This window comes from Anomalospiza imberbis, chromosome Z (assembly GCF_031753505.1).
Source record: "Anomalospiza imberbis isolate Cuckoo-Finch-1a 21T00152 chromosome Z, ASM3175350v1, whole genome shotgun sequence".
NCBI lineage: Eukaryota > Metazoa > Chordata > Aves > Passeriformes > Viduidae > Anomalospiza > Anomalospiza imberbis.
Genome location: NC_089721.1, coordinates 73,690,689 through 73,712,145, shown reverse-complemented (window position 1 = coordinate 73,712,145; position 21,457 = coordinate 73,690,689). Strand labels below are relative to the sequence as shown.

Sequence of the window (21,457 nt, the reverse complement as noted above, 5' to 3'; positions counted from 1 at the left end):
TTTATTGTTTATGGCAGCATCAAGAGAGCTGTGCTTTTTCTCCAGGATGCAGCTACTGGTGAATGGTTTTAGGTTTGTGATTCAACTGAAGCATTGAATTTCCAAGAAGCAATTAATTTCCAAGAAGCTTTAAATCTGGATTTCATTGCAGGGAGACACGTCACATTGTTGGCACATTTCTTACACGGGTTCTTTTAGCCACAGGGCCTTTGGCAGATGAGAGACCACAAGAGCGAGGTTCTGTGGACTTTGTTGTGTCTTTTCTATTTATATTTATATTTCATCCATTTTGTAATGGTGAAAAAAGATGCTATATGTAGGCCAAGCAGCCACAACTGTTGATCCTCTGTACATGGTAGGAGTACAGTGAGGGTGTTCCTCAGGCTCAGGGTGTTCCTCAGGCTCAGGGTGTTCCTCAGGCTCAGGGTGTTCCTCAGGCTCAGGGTGTTCCTCTGGGTGTTCCTTGGGCTCAGGGTGTTCCTTGGGCTCAGGGTGTTCCACAGGCTCAGGGTGTTCCTCGGGCTCAGGGTGTTCCTCAGGCTCAGGGTGTTCCTCAGGCTCAGGGTGTTCCTCGGGCTCAGGGTGTTCCTCTGGGTGTTCCTTGGGCTCAGGGTGTTCCTCAGGCTAAGGGTGTTCCTCTGGGTGTTCCTTGGGCTCAGGGTGTTCCTCAGGCTCAGGGTGTTCCTCTGGGTGTTCCTCAGGCTCAGGGTGTTCCTTGGGCTCAGGGTGTTCCTCAGGCTCAGGGTGTTCCTCAGGCTCAGGGTGTTCCTCTGGGTGTTCCTTGGGCTCAGGGTGTTCCACAGGCTCAGGGTGTTCCTCGGGCTCAGGGTGTTCCTCAGGCTCAGGGTGTTCCTCAGGCTCAGGGTGTTCCTCGGGCTCAGGGTGTTCCTCTGGGTGTTCCTTGGGCTCAGGGTGTTCCTTGGGCTCAGGGTGTTCCTTGGGCTCAGGGTGTTCCTCGGGCTAAGGGTGTTCCTCTGGGTGTTCCTCAGGCTCAGGGTGTTCCTTGGGCTCAGGGTGTTCCTCAGGCTCACGGTGTTCCTCGGGCTCAGGGTGTTCCTCAGGCTCAGGGTGTTCCTCTGGGTGTTCCTTGGGCTCAGGGTGTTCCTCAGGCTCAGGGTGTTCCTCTGGGTGTTCCTTGGGCTCAGGGTGTTCCTCGGGCTCAGGGTGTTCCTCAGGCTCACGGTGTTCCTCTGGGTGTTCCTCGGGCTCAGGGTGTTCCTCAGGCTCACGGTGTTCCTCAGGCTCAGGGTGTTCCTCTGGGTGTTCCTTGGGCTCAGGGTGTTCCTCAGGCTCAGGGTGTTCCTCTGGGTGTTCCTCGGGCTCAGGGTGTTCCTCAGGCTCACGGTGTTCCTCGGGCTCAGGGTGTTCCTCAGGCTCAGGGTGTTCCTCTGGGTGTTCCTTGGGCTCAGGGTGTTCCTCAGGCTCAGGGTGTTCCTCTGGGTGTTCCTCAGGCTCAGGGTGTTCCTCGGGCTCAGGGTGTTCCTCAGGCTCAGGGTGTTCCTCTGGGTGTTCCTCGGGCTCAGGGTGTTCCTCAGGCTCACGGTGTTCCTCGGGCTCAGGGTGTTCCTCTGGGTGTTCCTCAGGCTCAGGGTGTTCCTCTGGGTGTTCCTTGGGCTCAGGGTGTTCCTCAGGCTCACGGTGTTCCTCTGGGTGTTCCTTGGGCTCAGGGTGTTCCTCGGGCTCAGGGTGTTCCTCAGGCTCAGGGTGTTCCTCTGGGTGTTCCTCGGGCTCAGGGTGTTCCTCAGGCTCACGGTGTTCCTCGGGCTCAGGGTGTTCCTCAGGCTCAGGGTGTTCCTCTGGGTGTTCCTTGGGCTCAGGGTGTTCCTCAGGCTCAGGGTGTTCCTCTGGGTGTTCCTCAGGCTCAGGGTGTTCCTCGGGCTCAGGGTGTTCCTCAGGCTCAGGGTGTTCCTCTGGGTGTTCCTCGGGCTCAGGGTGTTCCTCAGGCTCACGGTGTTCCTCGGGCTCAGGGTGTTCCTCTGGGTGTTCCTCAGGCTCAGGGTGTTCCTCTGGGTGTTCCTTGGGCTCAGGGTGTTCCTCAGGCTCACGGTGTTCCTCTGGGTGTTCCTTGGGCTCAGGGTGTTCCTCAGGCTCACGGTGTTCCTCGGGCTCAGGGTGTTCCTCTGGGTGTTCCTTGGGCTCAGGGTGTTCCTCAGGCTCACGGTGTTCCTCTGGGTGTTCCTTGGGCTCAGGGTGTTCCTCGGGCTCAGGGTGTTCCTCAGGCTCAGGGTGTTCCTTGGGCTCAGGGTGTTCCTCAGGTGCAGGGTGGTGTTCCTCAGGCCCAGGATGGTGTTCCTCTGGGTGTTCCTCAGGCTCAGGGTGTTCCTCAGTTGCAGGGTGGTGTTCCTCCTGGTGTTCCTTGGGCTCAGGGTGTTCCTCAGGCTCAGGGTGTTCCTCAGGCCCAGGATGGTGTTCCTCTGGGTGTTCCTTGGGCTCATGTCCCAACAGCTTACCAGGCACCACAGCATCTATTGCAGGACCTGCACAAAGTGCAGCAGCACTGGGCTGGCAGGCTCCAGCAGCTGGCACAGCACACAACCCCCTCTCCAGGAGCTGATTTGGGGCTGAAGGCCCCAGAGCCCTGGCCCCATCATGGCCAGCCTGGGGAGGGCTGTGCAGCCCTGGCAGAATCACCACCAGGGCACACAAACAGCCACGGTGGTGCTGAATCGGCCCCTTGGCAGCCCCCAGATCCCAGAAGGCACCTCAGAACATCTGTGCCACTGCAGCTCAGAACATCTGTGCCACTGCAGCTGAGAACATCTGTGCCACTGCTGCTCCTCAGAACATCTGTGCCACTGCAGCTCAGAACATCTGTGCCACTGCAGCTGAGAACATCTGTGCCACTGCTGCTCCTCAGAACATCTGTGCCACTGCAGCTGAGAACATCTGTGCCACTGCTGCTCCTCAGAACATCTGTGCCACTGCAGCTGAGAACATCTGTGCCACTGCAGCTCAGAACATCTGTGCCACTGCAGCTGAGAACATCTGTGCCACTGCTGCTCCTCAGAACATCTGTGCCACTGCTGCTCCTCAGAACATCTGTGCCACTGCTGCTCCTCAGAGCATCTGTGCCACTGCTGCTCCTCAGAACATCTGTGCCACTGCAGCTGAGAACATCTGTGCCACTGCAGCTGAGAACATCTGTGCCACTGCTGCTCCTCAGAACATCTGTGCCACTGCTGCTCCTCAGAACATCTGTGCCACTGCAGCTGAGAACATCTGTGCCACTGCAGCTGAGAACATCTGTGCCACTGCTGCTCCTCAGAACATCTGTGCCACTGCAGCTGAGAACATCTGTGCCACTGCAGCTGAGAACATCTGTGCCACTGCAGCTGAGAACATCTGTGCCACTGCTGCTCCTCAGAACTTCTGTGCCACTGCAGCTCAGGCCTTGCAGTCTCACAGCCCTGCATGCCCCAGCCCTGGCCGTGCTCCCGAGCTCTGTGTCCATCTCTCTGTCTGTCCATCTGTCCATCTGTCCGTCCTGCGGGGCCTTGCTGGGCACTGGTCTGCAGTAACTCAGAGTGTTACCACAGCAAATGCTGCAGAAACCTTGTCAGATGAATGACACTAGAAAACAAAAATCATTTTTCCTGTTTTGAAATTATAATTGTATCTCAAAATGGGGGAGAGGGTTTATGATTAACTTAGACCAGTCTAAGACCTCTTTTGGCAGTAATGTACCCTGAAATTTGCCTTTATTGTATTAGTGTACTTTTGGTTTTATCCCTGTTTTCATTTCCTCACATATAATTCTGAGTTAGTGTTTATTTTTTTTCTCTTCACCAAGGCTTGCTGGAATCTAAAAGGTATTTCAGACAACTCAATCAAATAGCTAAAAAGGGTTTCTCTTCAAAGTAAAGTATTATTCCCTTTTCAGTCATATAGAAAATAGTCAAAAAGTGAAATCTTGATGCACCCGATGAGAACAATAGATTTGTGTTCAGCCTTTCCTTCTCTAAATTAGAAATCACAGTATAGACAATGGGATTTCTAAATCATATATTATACCTTATTCTCTGGTGGGAATAAAATGTTCATGTTTGCCTCCTTTTCTCTGTTTAACTTTGACTGCTGTGAACACTAGGAAGAATAACCCTGCAGCTTTTCTTTCTTTTTTTCTTTTTTTTTTTTTAATCTATTCACTTTATACTTTTCAGACAGATTTTTCCCCGGGGTGAAACAAAGGTTAACTGAAATTTCCTCTGTTGTGTACCTGAACGAATCAGCAGTTTGAGAAGGAAATCCCATTGATGGGCAAAGAGAGTGACAGGCTCTATTTAAAGAATTCCCCCGACTGTGTGGTAGACCAACCATGCCATGAATTTAACTGTTCCTGTGGTCCCCATACTTGTACCCACCAAAAAGAGAGAAAAACCTACTTTGTTCTGCAAATGTTGCGCTAAGCTTTGAAAATCATGAGCCGCTGAGTTTTGTGAATTAACATGGCCAGCAGTGGCCAGTGCTGAAGGAAGCAGTGTTACAGCACAGACAGAAAACAGACAGGAAATTATGCATACTTACATAATGCAAAGGGCACCCTACGTGTTCATGTTTAGCATGTGTCCCTGCATTTCAGCAGTTTGGTGGTACATATATTCCACAAAAATATGATTTACAGAATTGTCTTTTGCTTTGTTCACTGCATATTTTTATTCCCACTTGGTACATGAGGCCTTTACCCACACAGAGCTGCTGAATAAATGGAGCTGGGGAAGACACAGAAGGGCACACGTGTGGAGGGGGTGCAGGATGGGTCGTTGAGAGGTTGTTTGACACAGAAATGGGGAGCAGAGCCAAGATGTGGTGTCAGGGGCCCGACTTGTTACAGTGTCAGGATGCACCAGCACTGCAGTGATTTCTGTACTTGTTAATGTCTGCTTTAACACCAAAAGTACGTCTCTGCCTGGTTAGGTGCTCTTGCCCCATCTGTGTTGTGGTCTGTGATGTCCCTGCAGTGGCCACCCCAGCCCAGCCCCATCAGCAGACACGCTGCTGGGGGATGGAGCACCAGTCCTACCCCAGCTGCCAGACCTTTCCTCACTGGCTTTGGTGGTTAAGTCTTCCCCCATGGGTCATACTGCTGAAGTTTGTTTAAAGTAACTTTTATAGCCCCTGTGGGGGGGTTTCCCACTTTTGCAGGGCTGCTCAGAGGTGTGTGAGTCTCTTTTCTTGTTTGAACTCTGGTTTGCTTTTGGCCAGCTCTGCCTTTGCTTCAGTCAACTGCTTACATTTTAATTAATTTCAAAATGGGTTGAGTATTGTTAGTTGGATTTTGTGATGCTTTTCAAAAATGGCAGATAAAGGTTGCTAAAAATAAAGCATTGCAGGGATTTCCCTACTGCCAAAACATGTGCGCATTACTAGCACATACATAATTTTAGGAATGGAGGGGAGAGGCAAGAGAGCCTTTTTTTGGCAGGAGAAAGTGTCTCAAATTGAACTTCTGTCAACAATTCCATCGACTGATTTCCCTGTGGGAGATATGGATCTCTTTTAATGCTGTCTTAAAGAGATATTGACAGGTATTCCGTTAAGCAGCAGGTGTTTTGTTTTTAAGTAAACCATCTCTTTGTTATCAAGTGAAAGTTGAGAAATCCCTAGAAATGTCCAAGGAAAACACACCAGGGTTGATGCTGTCCCCCTCCGAGGGGCTGTGTGAGCAGCTGGGGCAGCAGAGGGGGCTGCAGCCCCCTGGCCACCGAGCACCTCCTGCGGGGAGGGGATTCAGAGGATGGACCTGGAGCTGCTGGAGTGGGAGCCTCAGCCAGCAGCAGCAGGAACAGCTTCTTGTCCCTGGGGGCAGGTGTGCAGCTGGGCAGGTGTGCAGTGAGCTGGGTGTGGGGGCGTGATGCTCACGTGTGCACACACACAGACATGCCCAGACACACGGACAGCGCCCTGCAGACACACAGACACGCACAGACATGCCCAGACACACGGACAGCGCCCTGCAGACACACGGACAGCGCCCTGCAGACACACAGACACGCACAGACATGCCCAGACACACGGACAGCGCCCTGCAGACACACAGACACGCACAGACATGCCCAGACACACGGACAGCGCCCTGCAGACACACAGACACGCACAGACATGCCCAGACACACGGACAGCGCCCTGCAGACACACAGACACGCACAGACATGCCCAGACACACGGACAGCGCCCTGCAGACACACAGACACGCACAGACATGCCCAGACACACGGACAGCGCCCTGCAGACACACAGACACGCACAGACATGCCCAGACACACGGACAGCGCCCTGCAGACACACAGACACGCACAGACATGCCCAGACACACGGACAGCGCCCTGCAGACACACAGACACGCACAGACATGCCCAGACACACGGACAGCGCCCTGCAGACACACAGACACGCACAGACATGCCCAGACACACGGACAGTGCCCTGCAGACACACAGACACGTTTATCCATACTCTCCTACTCTGCCAGCAGGGAAAGGTGTGCAGTGTGCCCCGGCCCAGCGACACCCACGTTCCTGTCCTTTGCAGCACCGGGGGTCAGAGCCACCTCGGTTTCTGTTTCAGGACAGTGCTTGGCTGCTGCACCGGCACACTGTCCTTCCTCTTTCTTTTGTCAGAAGGGCTACTCGGGCACAGAAAATGTGAAACTCATTGTGGCAAGCTCCATTGCTGTAAGACTGGGATCACTTTGGGTCACACATAATCAGGGATTCTCAGATATATGTAATACATCACAATGTGAAATTCTTACAGATCTGGTGATTTTTAGGGGTTTTAAGGCTTATAATTTTGAAATGCTCTTCCGCTAGCAGCAGAAGCTGTATCCTGGTATGGTAAATATTGTTCAGAGATGTTCTGAAACAGTCCTTGCCACGGAGATCCTACAGTAGAATATAATTAGAGTTCTCTATTCTGTAATATGCTATATTAATTAGCAGTCAAAATTCAATTTTTAAAGCCCAGCTTTGAAATGTATTTGCCCTTCAGGCCCGTGTATCATTGTGCCGCAGCTTGAAGTTTCCTGTTACTGGGCTGATCATAAAAAAAAAAAATAAAACGCATCTAGTCATGCATTTTCCAATTAGAAGGAAGGGGGACATGACCACTTGCTGCCTTCTTTTGGGAAATGCAGTGTTTTATTTTCAAAGTTGGATGTCCATGCTCTGCAGCTTCTCTGTTGTTGAGGAAGGTGATGACACAAACCCTTGCAGGGCAGGCAGAGCTTGTGTAAGGATATGTTTTGTCCCAGCCCTGATGAGTGAAACACGAGTGTGATTTTGGGGGTGTCACAGCCCATGGCCAGCAGTGCCCTGCCCTGCCTGGCCAGGGCAGCCTGATCAGCTGCCGGGGTCCCTGGTGGGGCAGCACAGCAGATAAGGAAATTTTGTGAACCGTTTATTGTTTCTTCTGAGTCAGTGTTTTGTTCCGTGGAAGCAGATTGTTCCCCCGGGCAATTTCAGGTTTTGACTGCTGGTCCTCCTTCTCCCTCCTCCCCTCCTCTCCCTGTCTGGGATGAAAGAGGGGAGGTTTGAATGCACATTGAACAGTGGTCCTAAATCTGGCTTCACCCCGAGCACTGCTCGGAAATTTACATTTTCATGCTGGTGGAAGGATACATGTGAATCTCAATGATCTTTCAAAATTTTTCTTTAAATAAAAGCAAAGCTGTTGCTTGCCATTCATCCCATTGCGCAGGGGCAGAGGACAGCCAAAATGTGGCACTTGATAAAGGGAGAACCTTGTGCAGGGCTTCCATTTTCATATAAATGGTGTATATTTTACATCCTCCTCTTCCCTGATCAGCAGTTTGACAACATTGTTTTCTCAAAGTATAAATGCAAGAAGTTTATACAGTAAAGTCTGTTTTATTTTTTTTTAGTATAGAAATGTGTATAATCATAGTACAGGAATTCATCTTAATCTTAGTATTAAATTTAGTGTAGAAATAAATATAATCTTATAGAGGAGGTAGCATTTAACAAATGAAGATGAGGAAGATTAAAAGCACAAATATATCAAAGATGTTCTTGGTTTTATTCAACTCACAGAAAGCGTTAAGTAAGTTTCCTATGTGCAACTTCTCCACAGAAAAAGGGGAAAATCTTGACAGGGATTGTCTGAACAAGTCTTTGAACTGCTGTATTCTGAAGAGTAAAAATAAAACTGAAGCAAATGCAAAAACAAAGCAATCACAGCCCTTCATTCAGGCAGAAATCCACCCTCTGTGTGCATGCCCACCTTAAAGAAAGCATGAAGTGCTCTGATGTGGTGCTGGCAGTGGCCCTGGAGGACGTCAGGACATCGGTCCCGCCGGGCTTCGCGGGGCACGGCGCTGCCAGCCAGCGGCGTGTGCCTGCCCAGGGCTGCCCTCCCTGCCGCAGGTCGTGGTCTGTGGGGTGGGAGAGCATCATCCTCGGGCAGCCCGAGGGGTTGGTGAACCCAGCTGTGCTCCCCTAGCCGTTCTGTGTTGATTTTGGGTGCCAGCTGCCCACCTGCCCCGGAGCAAAGCCACCGCTGTGCCCTCAGGGGAGGCTGCTCCCGCCTGAGGCTGGGTGACAAAAGAGGTGACGAGGGCTGCAGGCTGCAGAGTGTGGCATCACCCCAACACCCCAAGCTGGTGGTGCTGCTGCTGCTTGGCGAGCCAAGGGAGCAGCCAGGACAGTGCAGGAGTGGCCAGGAGCCACCCCCAGGGCACTGGGATTGCCTGCAAGACGCATTAATTCACCCAAATAAGCAAACAAAATCAGAAGGAAGGGGAAGTATCTGTCAATTTGAGAAGAGGTTTGTGATTTATTTCGTGATCTAGAGCCAGACAGAACACTGTGGTCAGCGAGAAATATTGTTGCAGATTTTTCTATGCGTCTCTACAGCAAGATTTCTACTTGGTTGCAGAAGCAAAACTCTCCTTAGGTGTTTCAGTCTGAAGAACTTACTGCGTGTGAAAGCAAAGCCTTATGCAATCTATTGTGAATTAGAATTAACTTTTATATCACCAAACAGATTTAGTAAAGGGAGATTTTGTTGTAATATTTCATTCAGCATTAAAGCTCTTGTATTTATTTTCTGAGTGGAGCAGTTTTAGCTTCTTGTATTAGGAGTATTTGAATCATTGTATCATGGTTTTCCCCTGTGAAGCTGGGGATTTTGACAGTGAAGAAGAGAAACTTGGTTGCTTTGCCCTCAGGAAGGACATGCCTAGTGATTAACAGGAGTTAATTCGCTGGCAATTTTGATCTGTGACCATTCTGCATGTGCATTTCTGTGCAACACGGCACTTGCGGTGCTGACTGCCAAGGCAGAGCTTTGAATTACAAATACCTTTTTCTTTGTGAATTAATTTCCTTAACAGGCATTTAAGCCATAAATAATGCACTCAAATATGACAGTGTTTCTTTACTTTCATTGATCAGGCCTCAAAAGGCTTGATTTCCTCTGGAGTGTACCCACAGCTCACTGCTGCCGTGGGGCACCGGTGCATCCCTGTCCCATCCCTGCTCCCTGTGATCCCGAACGGTGCTGGGGTGACAGTGCAGGTGGCTGCTGGAGCCCTGGCAGTGGCAGTCACTTTGTGTGCCACGACTCAGGTTCACACATCATTCACATCACTTTTTTAAGCGGCCAGTTGGTGTGTTACCAACGTCTCAGTGGCAGTCGTTGGCATGAGCGAGTGTTGAAAGTAGAAATACTTGAGGGTGGTGTTCAGGTGAGAACATGTGCTGAGAGCCCTGACTGTTGAAGGAAGAGCAGCAGTAAGCAGGTGCTGTGCTCTAAAGCACCTGAGTGACATACCTTGTGTCCCAATACTACATCACACGCTTCAGCCAAAATTACTGACTTTTTCAGTAAATGAAGAGGAAAACATAAAATTACAGACAATACAGTTTTAATTTGTAGTCATCCACCTTCTAATGGAAATGAGCAGTACAATCAAAATTGGAGAAATTTTTGCTGTCTGTAAATTGTGATGATGGTGTGATTTTTGTTAGGAAAGTGCATGCCTCGGATTCAGATGCAGGATCAGCACGGACAGTTTTCATTTAAAAGTGTGCAAACAAGCAGGATTAACGTGCACACAGGTTGTAGTCCTTGCTGTAAGGTACAGTGAGGTGAGCACCTGTGCTGAGGTGGATCCCCCTGCAGCGGTGAGGAGCTGCTGTGGGAGCACAGCTGTGTGTGCACAGACAGAGCACTGCAGGATTTTTAACAGCTCTGGCTGCATCCCCTCTCCTTTAGCTTACTGCCCTTCCATTTCCTTCTTGGTTTGCTCCTTTTCCCTCCTGCCAGCCCAAAGGCTGCGTGTGAGAAGGTTGTGGCGTGACAGTCGGTAATTCAGTGTGTCCTCCTGATTTATTGCACATTACCAAACCCTGTTTGGAAGTAGATTTGCTCAGCTTACAGTCTGGGTGTCTGAGGTTGTGCTCAGCCGTGTTGGCGTGCAGCAGTCAGGGCTGCAGAGCCAGAGCTGGTGAATTGGCGCAGAGGAGAAGGGTGTGCTGTGCAGTAACTTCTTGTTCGTGTGCTGCCTCGCTCGCAGCCTCGGGGCTGGAGCTGGGCATCCCAATGAACACGGGCAGGGACAGCTCCAAGGGCTGGAATCAGGACCTGTGGAGCCCATGCCTCTGGAGGAGTTAAATCCCCACATGAATTTAAACCCCAGGGGTCAGGACAAGAGTGTCGTGTTAGAAAAACTTCTCCCAATAGTTGCACATGTGCTGATACTCAAGTGAGGCAGATTTGGTGCCCAGTGGGTCAGTGGCTTTCCTTTACCAAAGATGGAACTACTTTCTCTGCTTTAGTACATCAAAACCTGTTAGCATTCTCAATATCTGCAGTAATCATCATGTTGAATATATTATAGAAAAATATTCTTATAAATTAAATATAATTAATTTTAATTTTGTTTTTCAGGAAAAACCAATGTGAACTGGTCCATCTCTCATAAAGACTTAGAGGTAAATGCAACCAAATTTTTCTATAATTCTTTATTTTGTTGCTTATTAACAAGCAGAATAAAGTAAATGGGATTGGAAAACCCCTCTGTGGTGTTTTTGTGGGATGATTAGCAGTGTCCTCTCACAGGAGGAAGGAGTTCTTGAGTTGGGGCTGGATAGAGGCAGGAAGGGACAGGGGTGTCAAGAGCTGGAGTGCTTCCACCACAGACTGTGCAAGGTGGACAGCAGCTCTTCCTTCCTGGTCTCTTTGGAGCCCCAGAACTGTTCAGGGCAGCCTGGTCCCCTCGCCAGGCAGCACTGGGAGCCAGCAGAGTGTGGAGCCTGCCTGGGCTGGGCTGCAGCATGGGGACACTGCAGCCCGGAGCTGCCGGAGAGGCCAGGAGGAGTGAGCTTCAGCTGCTCTGTCCAACTCCTTCCCTTTCTCTTTCCAATGTCCAGTACAGCTGATACAATCGAGTGACATTAACAAATTCTTTTCCTGAGGAGAAATGGTATTTTTATACCTCTCTTGTTCACTCATCCAAAATTTGACGTATTTTTTTTAAACTTGTGATGTTTACTAGGCAATGACAGTTATAGATAAGATTTTCAATTCTGGCTTACTAAACAGAAAGTATGTGTGAGGTCAGTTGGAGAGAGACAGTTGTTTCCTGCTTCCCTCTCTTTTTTTTTTTTTTTTTCCCTTTTAAAGTCTTTCTTTACAATTGCAAATTGCAGATTTCATCCAGACTTGTAGAGCATTGTACTTTGTCCAAGCAGTTTGCCTTAATGTGTGTGAGGGAATATGTAACTTGCATTTGCAAATGATGTTCATTATATTTGTGTTCTGGAGAAAATTCCAGCTTGTTGTGACATAGCAGAGTGAGTAAATCTTGGCTAATTGAGGGAAAGCTTCACAACTGCAGTTTTAAATAGTGAAAAAGAATGTCCTGAAGTGGAAGTTCAAATGAGAACTTTCCTTACAGACAATGGAGGTTTCTCTGTAACAGAATTGCCCATTCCAAACCTGGATGTGTAAATTGTACATGGGAAACATTAGATTTCTGCTGGATCACTGCCAGCAGTGACCTTTATAATTCCCAGTTCCCAAAGCACAGAATCTCAAGTGGTAAATGCATTTCTCTCTCTGTTTCACCAGGCACAGATCTCCAACTATGGGGGCGTGAGGCACAGCAGCATGCGGTACTACAGAGCTGACAAAAGTGTTACTTGTAGGAACTGCAACAGACCAGGACATTTGTCCAAGAACTGTCCCACTCCAAGGGTAAGTGCAATGCTTAAAGCACTTGAACATTCAGCTGTTTTCCTAATACACCTTTGTGCTTGCTGTTAGAAGCATTGTTTCCGTGGTTTATCCTTTCTTTGAAGCAGTGCTCTGAGTTGCAGGACAGCTTGCACAAAGTCAGTTTACTGTGTGAAAGTATCCCTCTGTTTGGTGATGTCATTGCTTTTATTGTTTTATTTTTAAAAATGCAGAATTATATCATATAGAATCTTATTGAATGGTTTGTGTTGGAAGGGACCCTAAAGATTAACTCGTTCTCCCCCCTGCCATGGGCAGGAACAACTTCTACTAAACCATGTGGCTGTAAACTGAGAAAAAAAATATCAACTGCCTTACAGAAACGTCTTTTTTTTTCGTATGGTAAAACAGTCAGCAAGAGTAACATATTTTTCAATTGTACTTTCAACAAGGAGAATCTATTGAATCAGAAATACAGCCTTAGTAAATAAGTGAAAGCAGAAAGTATAGTAAGCCATGATATGAACAGTGTTTAAAACCGTGGACGAGACAAAACTGGGGCTAATTTTAAGAAGCTCAAATAGATGCCACATATTCCAAAAGTTTGTCCTGTGGTTAGGGGTTTAAAAGTCAGTCAGTACACTGTCAAGAAGTGGGAGCCATGGCATGACAGCCCAGATTTAGCAACCCCCACAATAGAGTCCATAAAACCCTTGGTCCTTGGGGCTGTTACCCACGAGGACGCTCAGAATGACCACATCCCACACAGCCCTCGGGGGGAAATACACTCACTCACTGGGAGAACTGGCTTTACACCAGTACAAGTCTGGCCTCAGAGCAGCTGGCTGCATGTTACGTTTGTCACTCCATGTGCTGAGTTGTGAGAGTCTCGAGGCTGTGCCACTGAGTCCGGATGGCAGCGAGTGCCCACCCAGCTCCCCCAACACAGCTCCTGCAGAGCTGGAGGGATCTATTGGAACACTGTCGCTTAACATGATTCTGTTTTTGTTTCTCCACAGAAAGCTCCCCCGTGCTGTCTGTGTGCAGGAAGAGACCATCTGCAGCACAGCTGCCCAGCACGTTTCTGCCTGAACTGCTGCTTGCCTGGGCACTATTTCAAGGAATGCCTGGAGAGAGCCTATTGGAACAAGCACTGCAACCGCTGCGACATGAAGGGCCACTATGCTGATGTGAGTATGGCCCTTGGCACAGAGATCGGGCATGGTTTGGTTTCTGTCTGTCAAAAACTGAATTCACAATGCCTACAATCTCTTCATGTTACTTTGATTTAATGTATTTCACATATTTGTATAAGCATATGAAAATGCTGTGTTTAGTCATTGCTTTACACCGTCACAGTTTTCATGGAGAAAGAAAACAAACTAAAGCATTTTCAGCACTTGGTCTTCAGTTTGGTTCAGTTCAGCAGTGGTGGACACAAACGTCCTTTTTCCTGGGGAATGGAAGGTGTCGGGAGGTTGAAATCAGGAGACGCAGTGCTGCGAGTGTACCAGGAAGTAAAGAGAAACTCTGATGCATCAGGAGTTCCAGACCTATGCTTGTTTCACTATGATCAGATATCAATCAGTGAAAATACTATTAGAGGGAAGTAGTTTGAAGGCTTTGGGTTTGACAAGATCTACTAAAGTAAAACATGGAAGAAAATTAAAGGGAGAACAGACATAGTTGTCTCTCTCTTTCATCTTGTATTGCATTATTATGGTCTTATATGTCCCCAAAATTCAGTCCTATATGTAGCAGTAAAGGTTTAATGGTATTTTTTTCTCTTGAATTAAACACAAATAAGGATAAAAGGCAAATTGTGATAATTTTGGCATACATTCACACTTCAGTGTCTAGCTATAGATATGGCCTATATGTTTGGTTTTCAAATACACCTGTGGGATTCCGTAAACACTGGATTTTTTTGAAACTCAGAAATATTTGAATCTCTTTCTAAATGTCTCCTTCCTGCCTTTATTTCTTCTGTTTGGTCAAAGAGCATGTCACAGTGGTACATGAGATGTGCAAAGGTCAGCCAGTATATTTGAGAGTTGCTATTTCTTAGGATATTTGAATGTGTTCCAGATGTACTGTTGCTTATAGCTAATGTGCCTACAATACCTCTAAAGAATGTGAATTGTGCATTTCTGCACCCTCATTGTGGTAGGCAGCGAGACAAAATTGCAAACTGTAATGAAGCATCTTTTCTTTGCCATCTTTTCTCTTTTACACATTTTATGACACCAGTTTCATTAACTGATGTTCTTTTCTTTAAAGAATCGTGAGTGCTCTATCAGACAAGCATTTGAAATCCTACCTGAGCCATGCAGGGTATCAGGAACATCTTAGCATGTATTTTTTCTGCTCATTTGTGTCGCTTTTAATCAGAAAGGTTTTTCTTTGAAACATTGGGCAGTTCTTGTGCGCTCCTGCATGGGAGCTGTGAAGATTTAAATTTAGACTTATTTGAAATCTAAATCTGTATCATTCATCTGTGTGAATAGTGGGGCATCAGAGCAGGAGTTCACCTGCCCAGTCCTCAGAGAGAGGTTGTGAAGCCAACAAGTGGTCAAGACACAAAAGGAACGCTTGGACAGGACAAGGTTGCTGCTCATGGCCTCAAGGTGTTTTTTGCAGCTGGGATGTTCATAGTGGAAGAAACCAGGGATATTCCCATGCTGAAACCTTACTTTGTGGAGGGGAGCAGCAGAGAATTTGTCAAATGAAAGAGAATGTGAGGGTTCCTAGGAATCCGTGAGGGCTAGCCCATTACCAAAACTGAGAAACGACTGCCCAAAAGCTGCAGAGGAGTATGAGGGTGAAATGGCCCAGCCAGCCATGGTAGCAGACTCCTTGTGCTTGGTGCATAAGTAACTGAGTTGCTAATGCAAGGACAGCATGCAGGGGATGTCCCAGGGAGAGCTGGGGGTCCCAGACTGCCAGCTACACATGTGCACCAAGACTGGGGCAGGAATCATGGTGGTGGCATGTTGGAATGGGTGTATAAACATAAAATACATGGGGTGATTCAAGCTGCTTTTGTAAAGGAAATCCCACTTCTCAGGGATCTCTGGAGTTCTTCAAAGGAGCAGGTTGACAAGCATGTGTGTAAACATGATCCAGTTGACCCAGTCTACAAATTCCAAAAGGCGTTTTACAAAGTTCCTGACCAAAAGCTTTCAAGCAAACTAAACAGGCATGGAGTAAGAGGATAAAGGTGGGATATGCTAGTGTGACATGGAAAAGGGTCAACAATGGGGCAACAAGACTGGCTGAGAAGACTGAATTACTTACAGAGTCAGTGCTGTGAGCCAGCTGTGCAGAACTGCCCAAGAGCTGTAAGAATCAGAGGGAGAACACAAAATGGCAATTGACATTGAGTGGCAATAAATGTAAAGTAAAATAATCCCATCTTGACATATGGAATAACAGGTTCTGCATATTACTGTTCAGCACTCAGATCCTAGTTATAAGATATGATTTCAGAAAAATCAGTTAAGTCTTCACAACCTGTTAAAAAAAAAAACAGCTGGTGAAATGTTAGGAATACTCAGGAAAGCAGGAGCAACATGTCAAAGCTTTGGTCCCTATCTTCTGTATCCCTCAGGATAGCCACAGCTCCTCAGCCTGCAAGGTAGGTGACAGAGGGAAGAGTCTGTAAAGAGCTTTAGAATCATCTGTCATGGGAGACGGTGGTCAGGGATCATCATTTCTTCCAGTACACCTGACAAAGGCAATACAAGCCAGGTTGGGAAGAGACAGTCCAGAGTGTCTCTGTGCGGTCAGCAGCAGACCTGGAGGCTCCTTTCTGAGGGATGCAGATCTGCCCTGCTTCCAGAGGAAATGGGAGCATTTCATGGAAGAGAAATCACAGAATCCTATAACACCAGGTTGGAAGGGACCTCAGGGATCACCTGATCATCATCACCAATGTTTCTTGGCAAAAGCATGGTCTGTATAAGACAGACAGCCCAGCCAAATCCTAAGAGTGTCCAATTCTGAGGAGCCCACCACTTCCCTCAAGAGATGATTGATTGATTGTTCTCATCGTGAAAAGTTTTCTCCTGTGTCCACCTGAGATCTCCCCAGGAGTAACTTGTAGCTATCACCCCTTGTCTTTCCTATGTGACTCCTTGTAAAAAAGGGAAATCCCCGTCTTCTTGTGATCAAACATATGTTATGAAATGCTTTGGATGCTCAAAGGAAGTTGTAATTTGTCCTTCTCAGCAAGTTCACTCCCTTTTACTATAAATCAGAGAGTGCAGAACAGGCTCTTGTGCACAGTCTGTCACTCTGCCTTTCCACTTTGGTCCAGAAATTAATGTGAGGCAGTTCAAGGTGCTTCAGCTAGTTTGGTTAGGAAACATTCACAGTTACTGAAACCATTTTAAGGTCATACATTTATGATCTGCTAGATCAGTCTCTTCTCCTGAGACAACGCTGAGAATGTACAGAGTCCTCCTAGCTGGAGGTGGACTGGAAGCAGCCTGGCCTCGCATGGTTTCCTTGGGAGGGTCATCAGAGGAGCTGCTTTTGACTGATTCAGTGGCAGTTTGGTGGATGTCATGAGCCTTGTGGTTGGTGTGCAGCCCCACCTGCCAGCAGCAGGGAGGGAGAAGGGCTCCATGAATCTGCAGGGAGTGGGCAGAGGGGGCAATGTCTCCATGTATCCCTGGGGAAGCCAGCATGCAGGTGCTCAGTGAGCTGGATGGGCTCTCCAGGAGCTGGCAGACAGCAGTGCCCAGTGCGTGGTGCCCTATAGCCCCACTGTGTCTGATGGCCCCATCCAAAAGTCCAAATACTGTTGCTGTCAGCACTCCTTCCTACGAACCAGCTGGGTGCTTCGACTGGCATCTTCTCTGCATATTCTGAGAACTTTCTGGGAGTGCAAACTGCCACTGGCCTCTTCTCTCTGGGAAGGTTCCTTCTGCCTTTGTTGTCTCTGGCATACTGTGGTAGGCTGGGATGGAGCTGGAGGTGCTGGGCTCATTCCATGAGGGCAGGTGGCATGCGTGTGGCCCATTTTCCCTGGGCAGAGAGCAGGATGTTTGCTCTGTCTCCCGCGTTCCCCGGTGTCCTTGCCCACCCTTCCCGCCTCTGGCTGTCCACACGCACCCGCGGGTGAGCATACGGCCGTGCCACCCACGGCCAGGGTGACACCGGCGCTTACCCAGCTCTGCCCGCCCGGCACCAGCGGCTGTCTGCGCTGGCAGCGTGGGGAGAGGTCTCGACATCTGCTTGTGCAGGAGTGGTTTTGAAGGGAAGCATTGTGTGTTTTCCGCGGCAGTTCCCATGCGGAGGTGATGAAAAGTGTGTGTTTTGGCAAATCTTTTGTTTTATTGTGGTGGCTTGCAGCGGGGCAGCTCCAAGCAGCCGCTGCCTCTTTGACAAAGCACCAGAGGATTCTGTTAAAAAGTTGTGTTTAGTAATTGTAGTCGTCGTGTCAGACCATAACTGACTCGGAGCTGAAGGATTTTTGCGAGATGAGTAGCTATGCCAGCAGGGACCCAAGTCTCCTGGGCCAGCCGCGCTCTCATTAAGATTTGCCGCTAGCCGTGGCGGTGTTCGGCAAGTATGTGACGTGCATGCTGTTATTGTATGCTTGGCTTGTCAGCCTGCAGCTTTCTGACACTCACTTATGTCACTCTTTATTCAGAGACGAAGAAGCTTTTGATAATTTGACAAGACAAGCTCTTAAACGATCTAGGTCATGGCCTTCACTGTCTGTGATTGTGAACATATTTCCTGAAAGCCCTGTCACTCATCACAGCTACATTTTCTCCCGGGGAGCCGCGGGCCCGTCCTGGTCTCCTGTCAGCGCGTGCATTTTGGTTATTCATACGCCAAATACAGTAGCGGGGTTTTTGCTCGCCTCTGGCCGGCACTCGCATGTTAGCGGGGCTAATCCGCGCCCCGCGCCCGCGCCCCGCAGCGCCGCCGTCGAGGGCCCGCTCGGCAGACGACCGGCCGAGAGGAGCGGAAAGGAGGAAAGGCCGCTTAGTGCCGGTTTTGTGTTTGCTCATTGTTGTGGAAATATGAGAACTGGTGGCAAGGGCCTCGTCTATTGAGCTCTCGAGTCCCGGTCTGCTGTCAGGGGCTGTTTGAGATTGAGTGTTTTATTTTCTTTGATGTTCACATTGGAGAATGGGGAAGTGGGAATTAAACAACAGATGCATTAAGCCGTTGTTGTGGTAAAACAATAATTAGCACCTGATAAAATTCAATATGGGTCAAAACGCGCAGCACCCAGCGTCGATTCTCCCGCTATGGCGCAGCGGGTCAGCCCGAGGCACGAGTGGCCGCCCGTGCACCGGGCCCGCAGTGGCAGCAGTGGCACGGCTCGGCGACGGCGAGGTGGCCCAAGGTGTCGGCAGGTGCTGGCACGCTGCCCTGGCACTGGCACTGCCCTCTGGAGTGGGCACCTTGTGTGCTGGTACATCTAAATGCAAGTAAGGTCAGAGCGCTGGGGCAGGAAATAAATGCAATTTTGTCTTAATGTAGTTCATCACGCTGCCGTAGTAGCTGGGTACCACCGGGGCTTTTCTTTAGAGGAGGGCCATTCGTGGTTAAGTTCTTTCAAATAAATAAGGGAAATCATGGGTTTGGCAGCGGTTGTGTCTGGCTATGCTGTCTTCCATAGCAAACCTCTCTGCCTCATTTGAGGAGCCAGTATTTGGTAGCAATTGTTAATCATACTATTTTTCATTCCACAATATAAGATGCAGACAACAGCCCTGAGCTGATGCAAAGTAGTGAGGCTCCTGGTTAAAAGCATCATCTCTGAAAAGCTGTTGTTTAACAGTGGCCCCTCCTCAGCTGTTGTACCCTGCTTGATAATGGTGAGCAGTATTACCCCAGGTCACCACCTGAATGAAGGAATATGCTTAGCCTTCCCTCACCACCTTCATCCTTACCTTCTTCTGGCTTTTCCTCACCCTTAAAATGTCCCTGAGGATAAAACCCAACTCTGGACAGCACCACGAAGGGGCTGGGGCTGTGCCTCTCCCAGGGTTTTGGCAAGAGCTCTGCTAACTGTGGTTCTCACTCAGAGCTACAGATTTTTGCTCAAAGTGATGTCTTTGTGTCCAGAGCAGGGAAAATACCCAACCAAACAATTATTCAAAAATGAAGTAATTTTGATGATGATGATGATGATGATGATGATGATTAAATAGCAGTCGTGTGAGTAAAGGTCATAGCACAGAGTGGCATTTTGCCAGGATAGGACAACTCACTGATTGCAATTGTTCAACCATATTAGCCCGGGCACACTGTGGAAATCGAAAAGTATCCAGAACTAATGTAAAAATAACTGCCTGCTACCCCTGAGCTGGACCAGCACAGCTGTCCTGCACAGCTGAAACCTCCCCAGGTCTGAGGGAGATGCTAAGAGCTCTGGTACAATATTTTTACAGGCTACAGGGTGTTTATATGTTGCTCTCTGAACCCTGGCTAAGTTAGGGAAGGAGGAAAATCCTTTTGTTTGTGCTCAAAGACAGCTTGAGTGTGTTCAAAGTGTTAGATCCTCGGTGAGGAATGTGATGTCTCTCACACATTTCCTTTATAAAAATATTAATATAAAACTCAAATATTTACACACAGCATTTGAGTAAGAGGAGAAATGTTGAACCATTACACAGAACAGATTGTCGATTTTTCTGCAGACAATTATGTTACTGGTGGAATGAATAATAAATAATATCTTTTCTATCACATCTGGGAAAAACACACTGTATGTGCCACAGGGTGACTGGCAAAAACTTGGATTTTATTTTGAGAGATACTGATTGTGGTGTGTTTTTTTTTTAATTAACACGCTCCATCAAAATAAAAGAAGGCAAGAATTTGGGCATGAGTGAAAAATTTATTCGAAAATTAAAGAAGTGTTAATAGTACTCATTTCAAGTAGTCATGAGGCTTCAATGTTCGAAATTGCAGCTGCAGCATATTATGGAGAAGCCGTGGAATACTACGTTTCTTTTTCTTTTCTTAACATGAAGGTTGGCAAACCAAGTTGCTAATTGTTGAAATGGGTACAGTGCTGTTCTTATAAGAAGGTGAATGTTCTAAAGAGAAGTGAAAGCCCTCCGCTGCAGTGGCTTTGTACCAAAATGACAAAAAGTGCCACATTTCCGTGTCTGTCTGTGGCTCAGGGGCCGTCAGAAATATTGTACATTTTGTAAAAGCATTAAGAACCTGTAAGAGAGTGATCTGAGCTTTAGTGACCACCAATATGTTCTGATTTTGTTCTAAAGATCCACATTTTCCTCTTTACCATCTCTCGTGTGTCCCTCAGGTCACTGCTGTGACTCAAAAACCTCCTCTGATTTTTTTTTTTTTCCAAGGGCTGCACTTAGGACTTGGTGTGAAAGTCTGGCAATTAAAAAAAATCAAAAGTTAAAAAAAAAAAAAGCAACCAAGTCATTGTAAAAATAGCAACATTAAAGCAATCTATTATGGTTCTTGTTTACAACTCATCTGACATGAGGCTGCTGAGGATTATAACATGTAACAATTATATTTTGATTAGGAAAGAGATACATACAAAAAGATAAAATATTTCTGTTGGTACAAGAAAGGAAGGCACTTTGTGATTTAATTTCTAGAGCATTGTGTAAATTTAAAATGTCTGAAAATGTAGAATTTAAATCCGCCCGTGTTTGTTTTGCAGCATTAATGCTTCCTACAGTCACAAACGCACTGCTCTCCCAAACTTCTGCCCCTCGGAGGAAAAGGGCAGAGAGAAAACTGTTACTGGCTTTCTGACAATGGCAGGGAGTGTGTTAAACCAGTGTAAAATTCAATTAAACTGTCTAGCCGGGTTTTTGAAGCTGAAATGCAGACCCTTTCAGTTAAGCTTCTTATTTTCCTGTGACCGACACCAGTGGATACTGTGTTATGCCAAAACCAACAGGCTGTAAAGCACCTTGTTTCATGCTCCTAGCTGATCAATATTTTTATTTTCCAGGCTTGCCCAGAAATATGGAGGCAGTATCACCTAACAGTAAGTAGAAACACCTTTTTTATTTTCTTCTACACCCAACCTATTTACTCCTCTGTGAACTGCTGACCATAAAATATAGATAAGCATCTTCTCTGAGAAGATAATAAACATCTCAAGAGTTTTTGAACTGAAGAAGGCAATGAAACACTGTCACTATTTTTTAAGCATCTTTAAAACTTCTGTTTTCATTTTAATACTGTAGTAATTAAATTAGTGCTTTGCCTCTCTTCTCTCAGTGACCACATTTACACATAG

At 47.6% G+C, this 21,457-nt stretch overlaps 1 protein-coding gene across 2 annotated transcripts in view; it reads left to right on the top strand.

Moving 5' to 3' along the window:
* Positions 1-21,457, top strand: part of ZCCHC7 (zinc finger CCHC-type containing 7) — a 90,767-nt gene that overhangs the window by 45,361 nt on the left and 23,949 nt on the right. For both annotated transcript variants that reach the window (XM_068175623.1, XM_068175624.1), the window contains exons 3-6: positions 10,909-10,952; positions 12,091-12,216; positions 13,215-13,385; positions 21,167-21,202. In XM_068175623.1, coding sequence (XP_068031724.1) covers positions 10,909-10,952; positions 12,091-12,216; positions 13,215-13,385; positions 21,167-21,202 — 377 coding nt within the window. The remainder of the gene's footprint in view (positions 1-10,908; positions 10,953-12,090; positions 12,217-13,214; positions 13,386-21,166; positions 21,203-21,457) is intronic.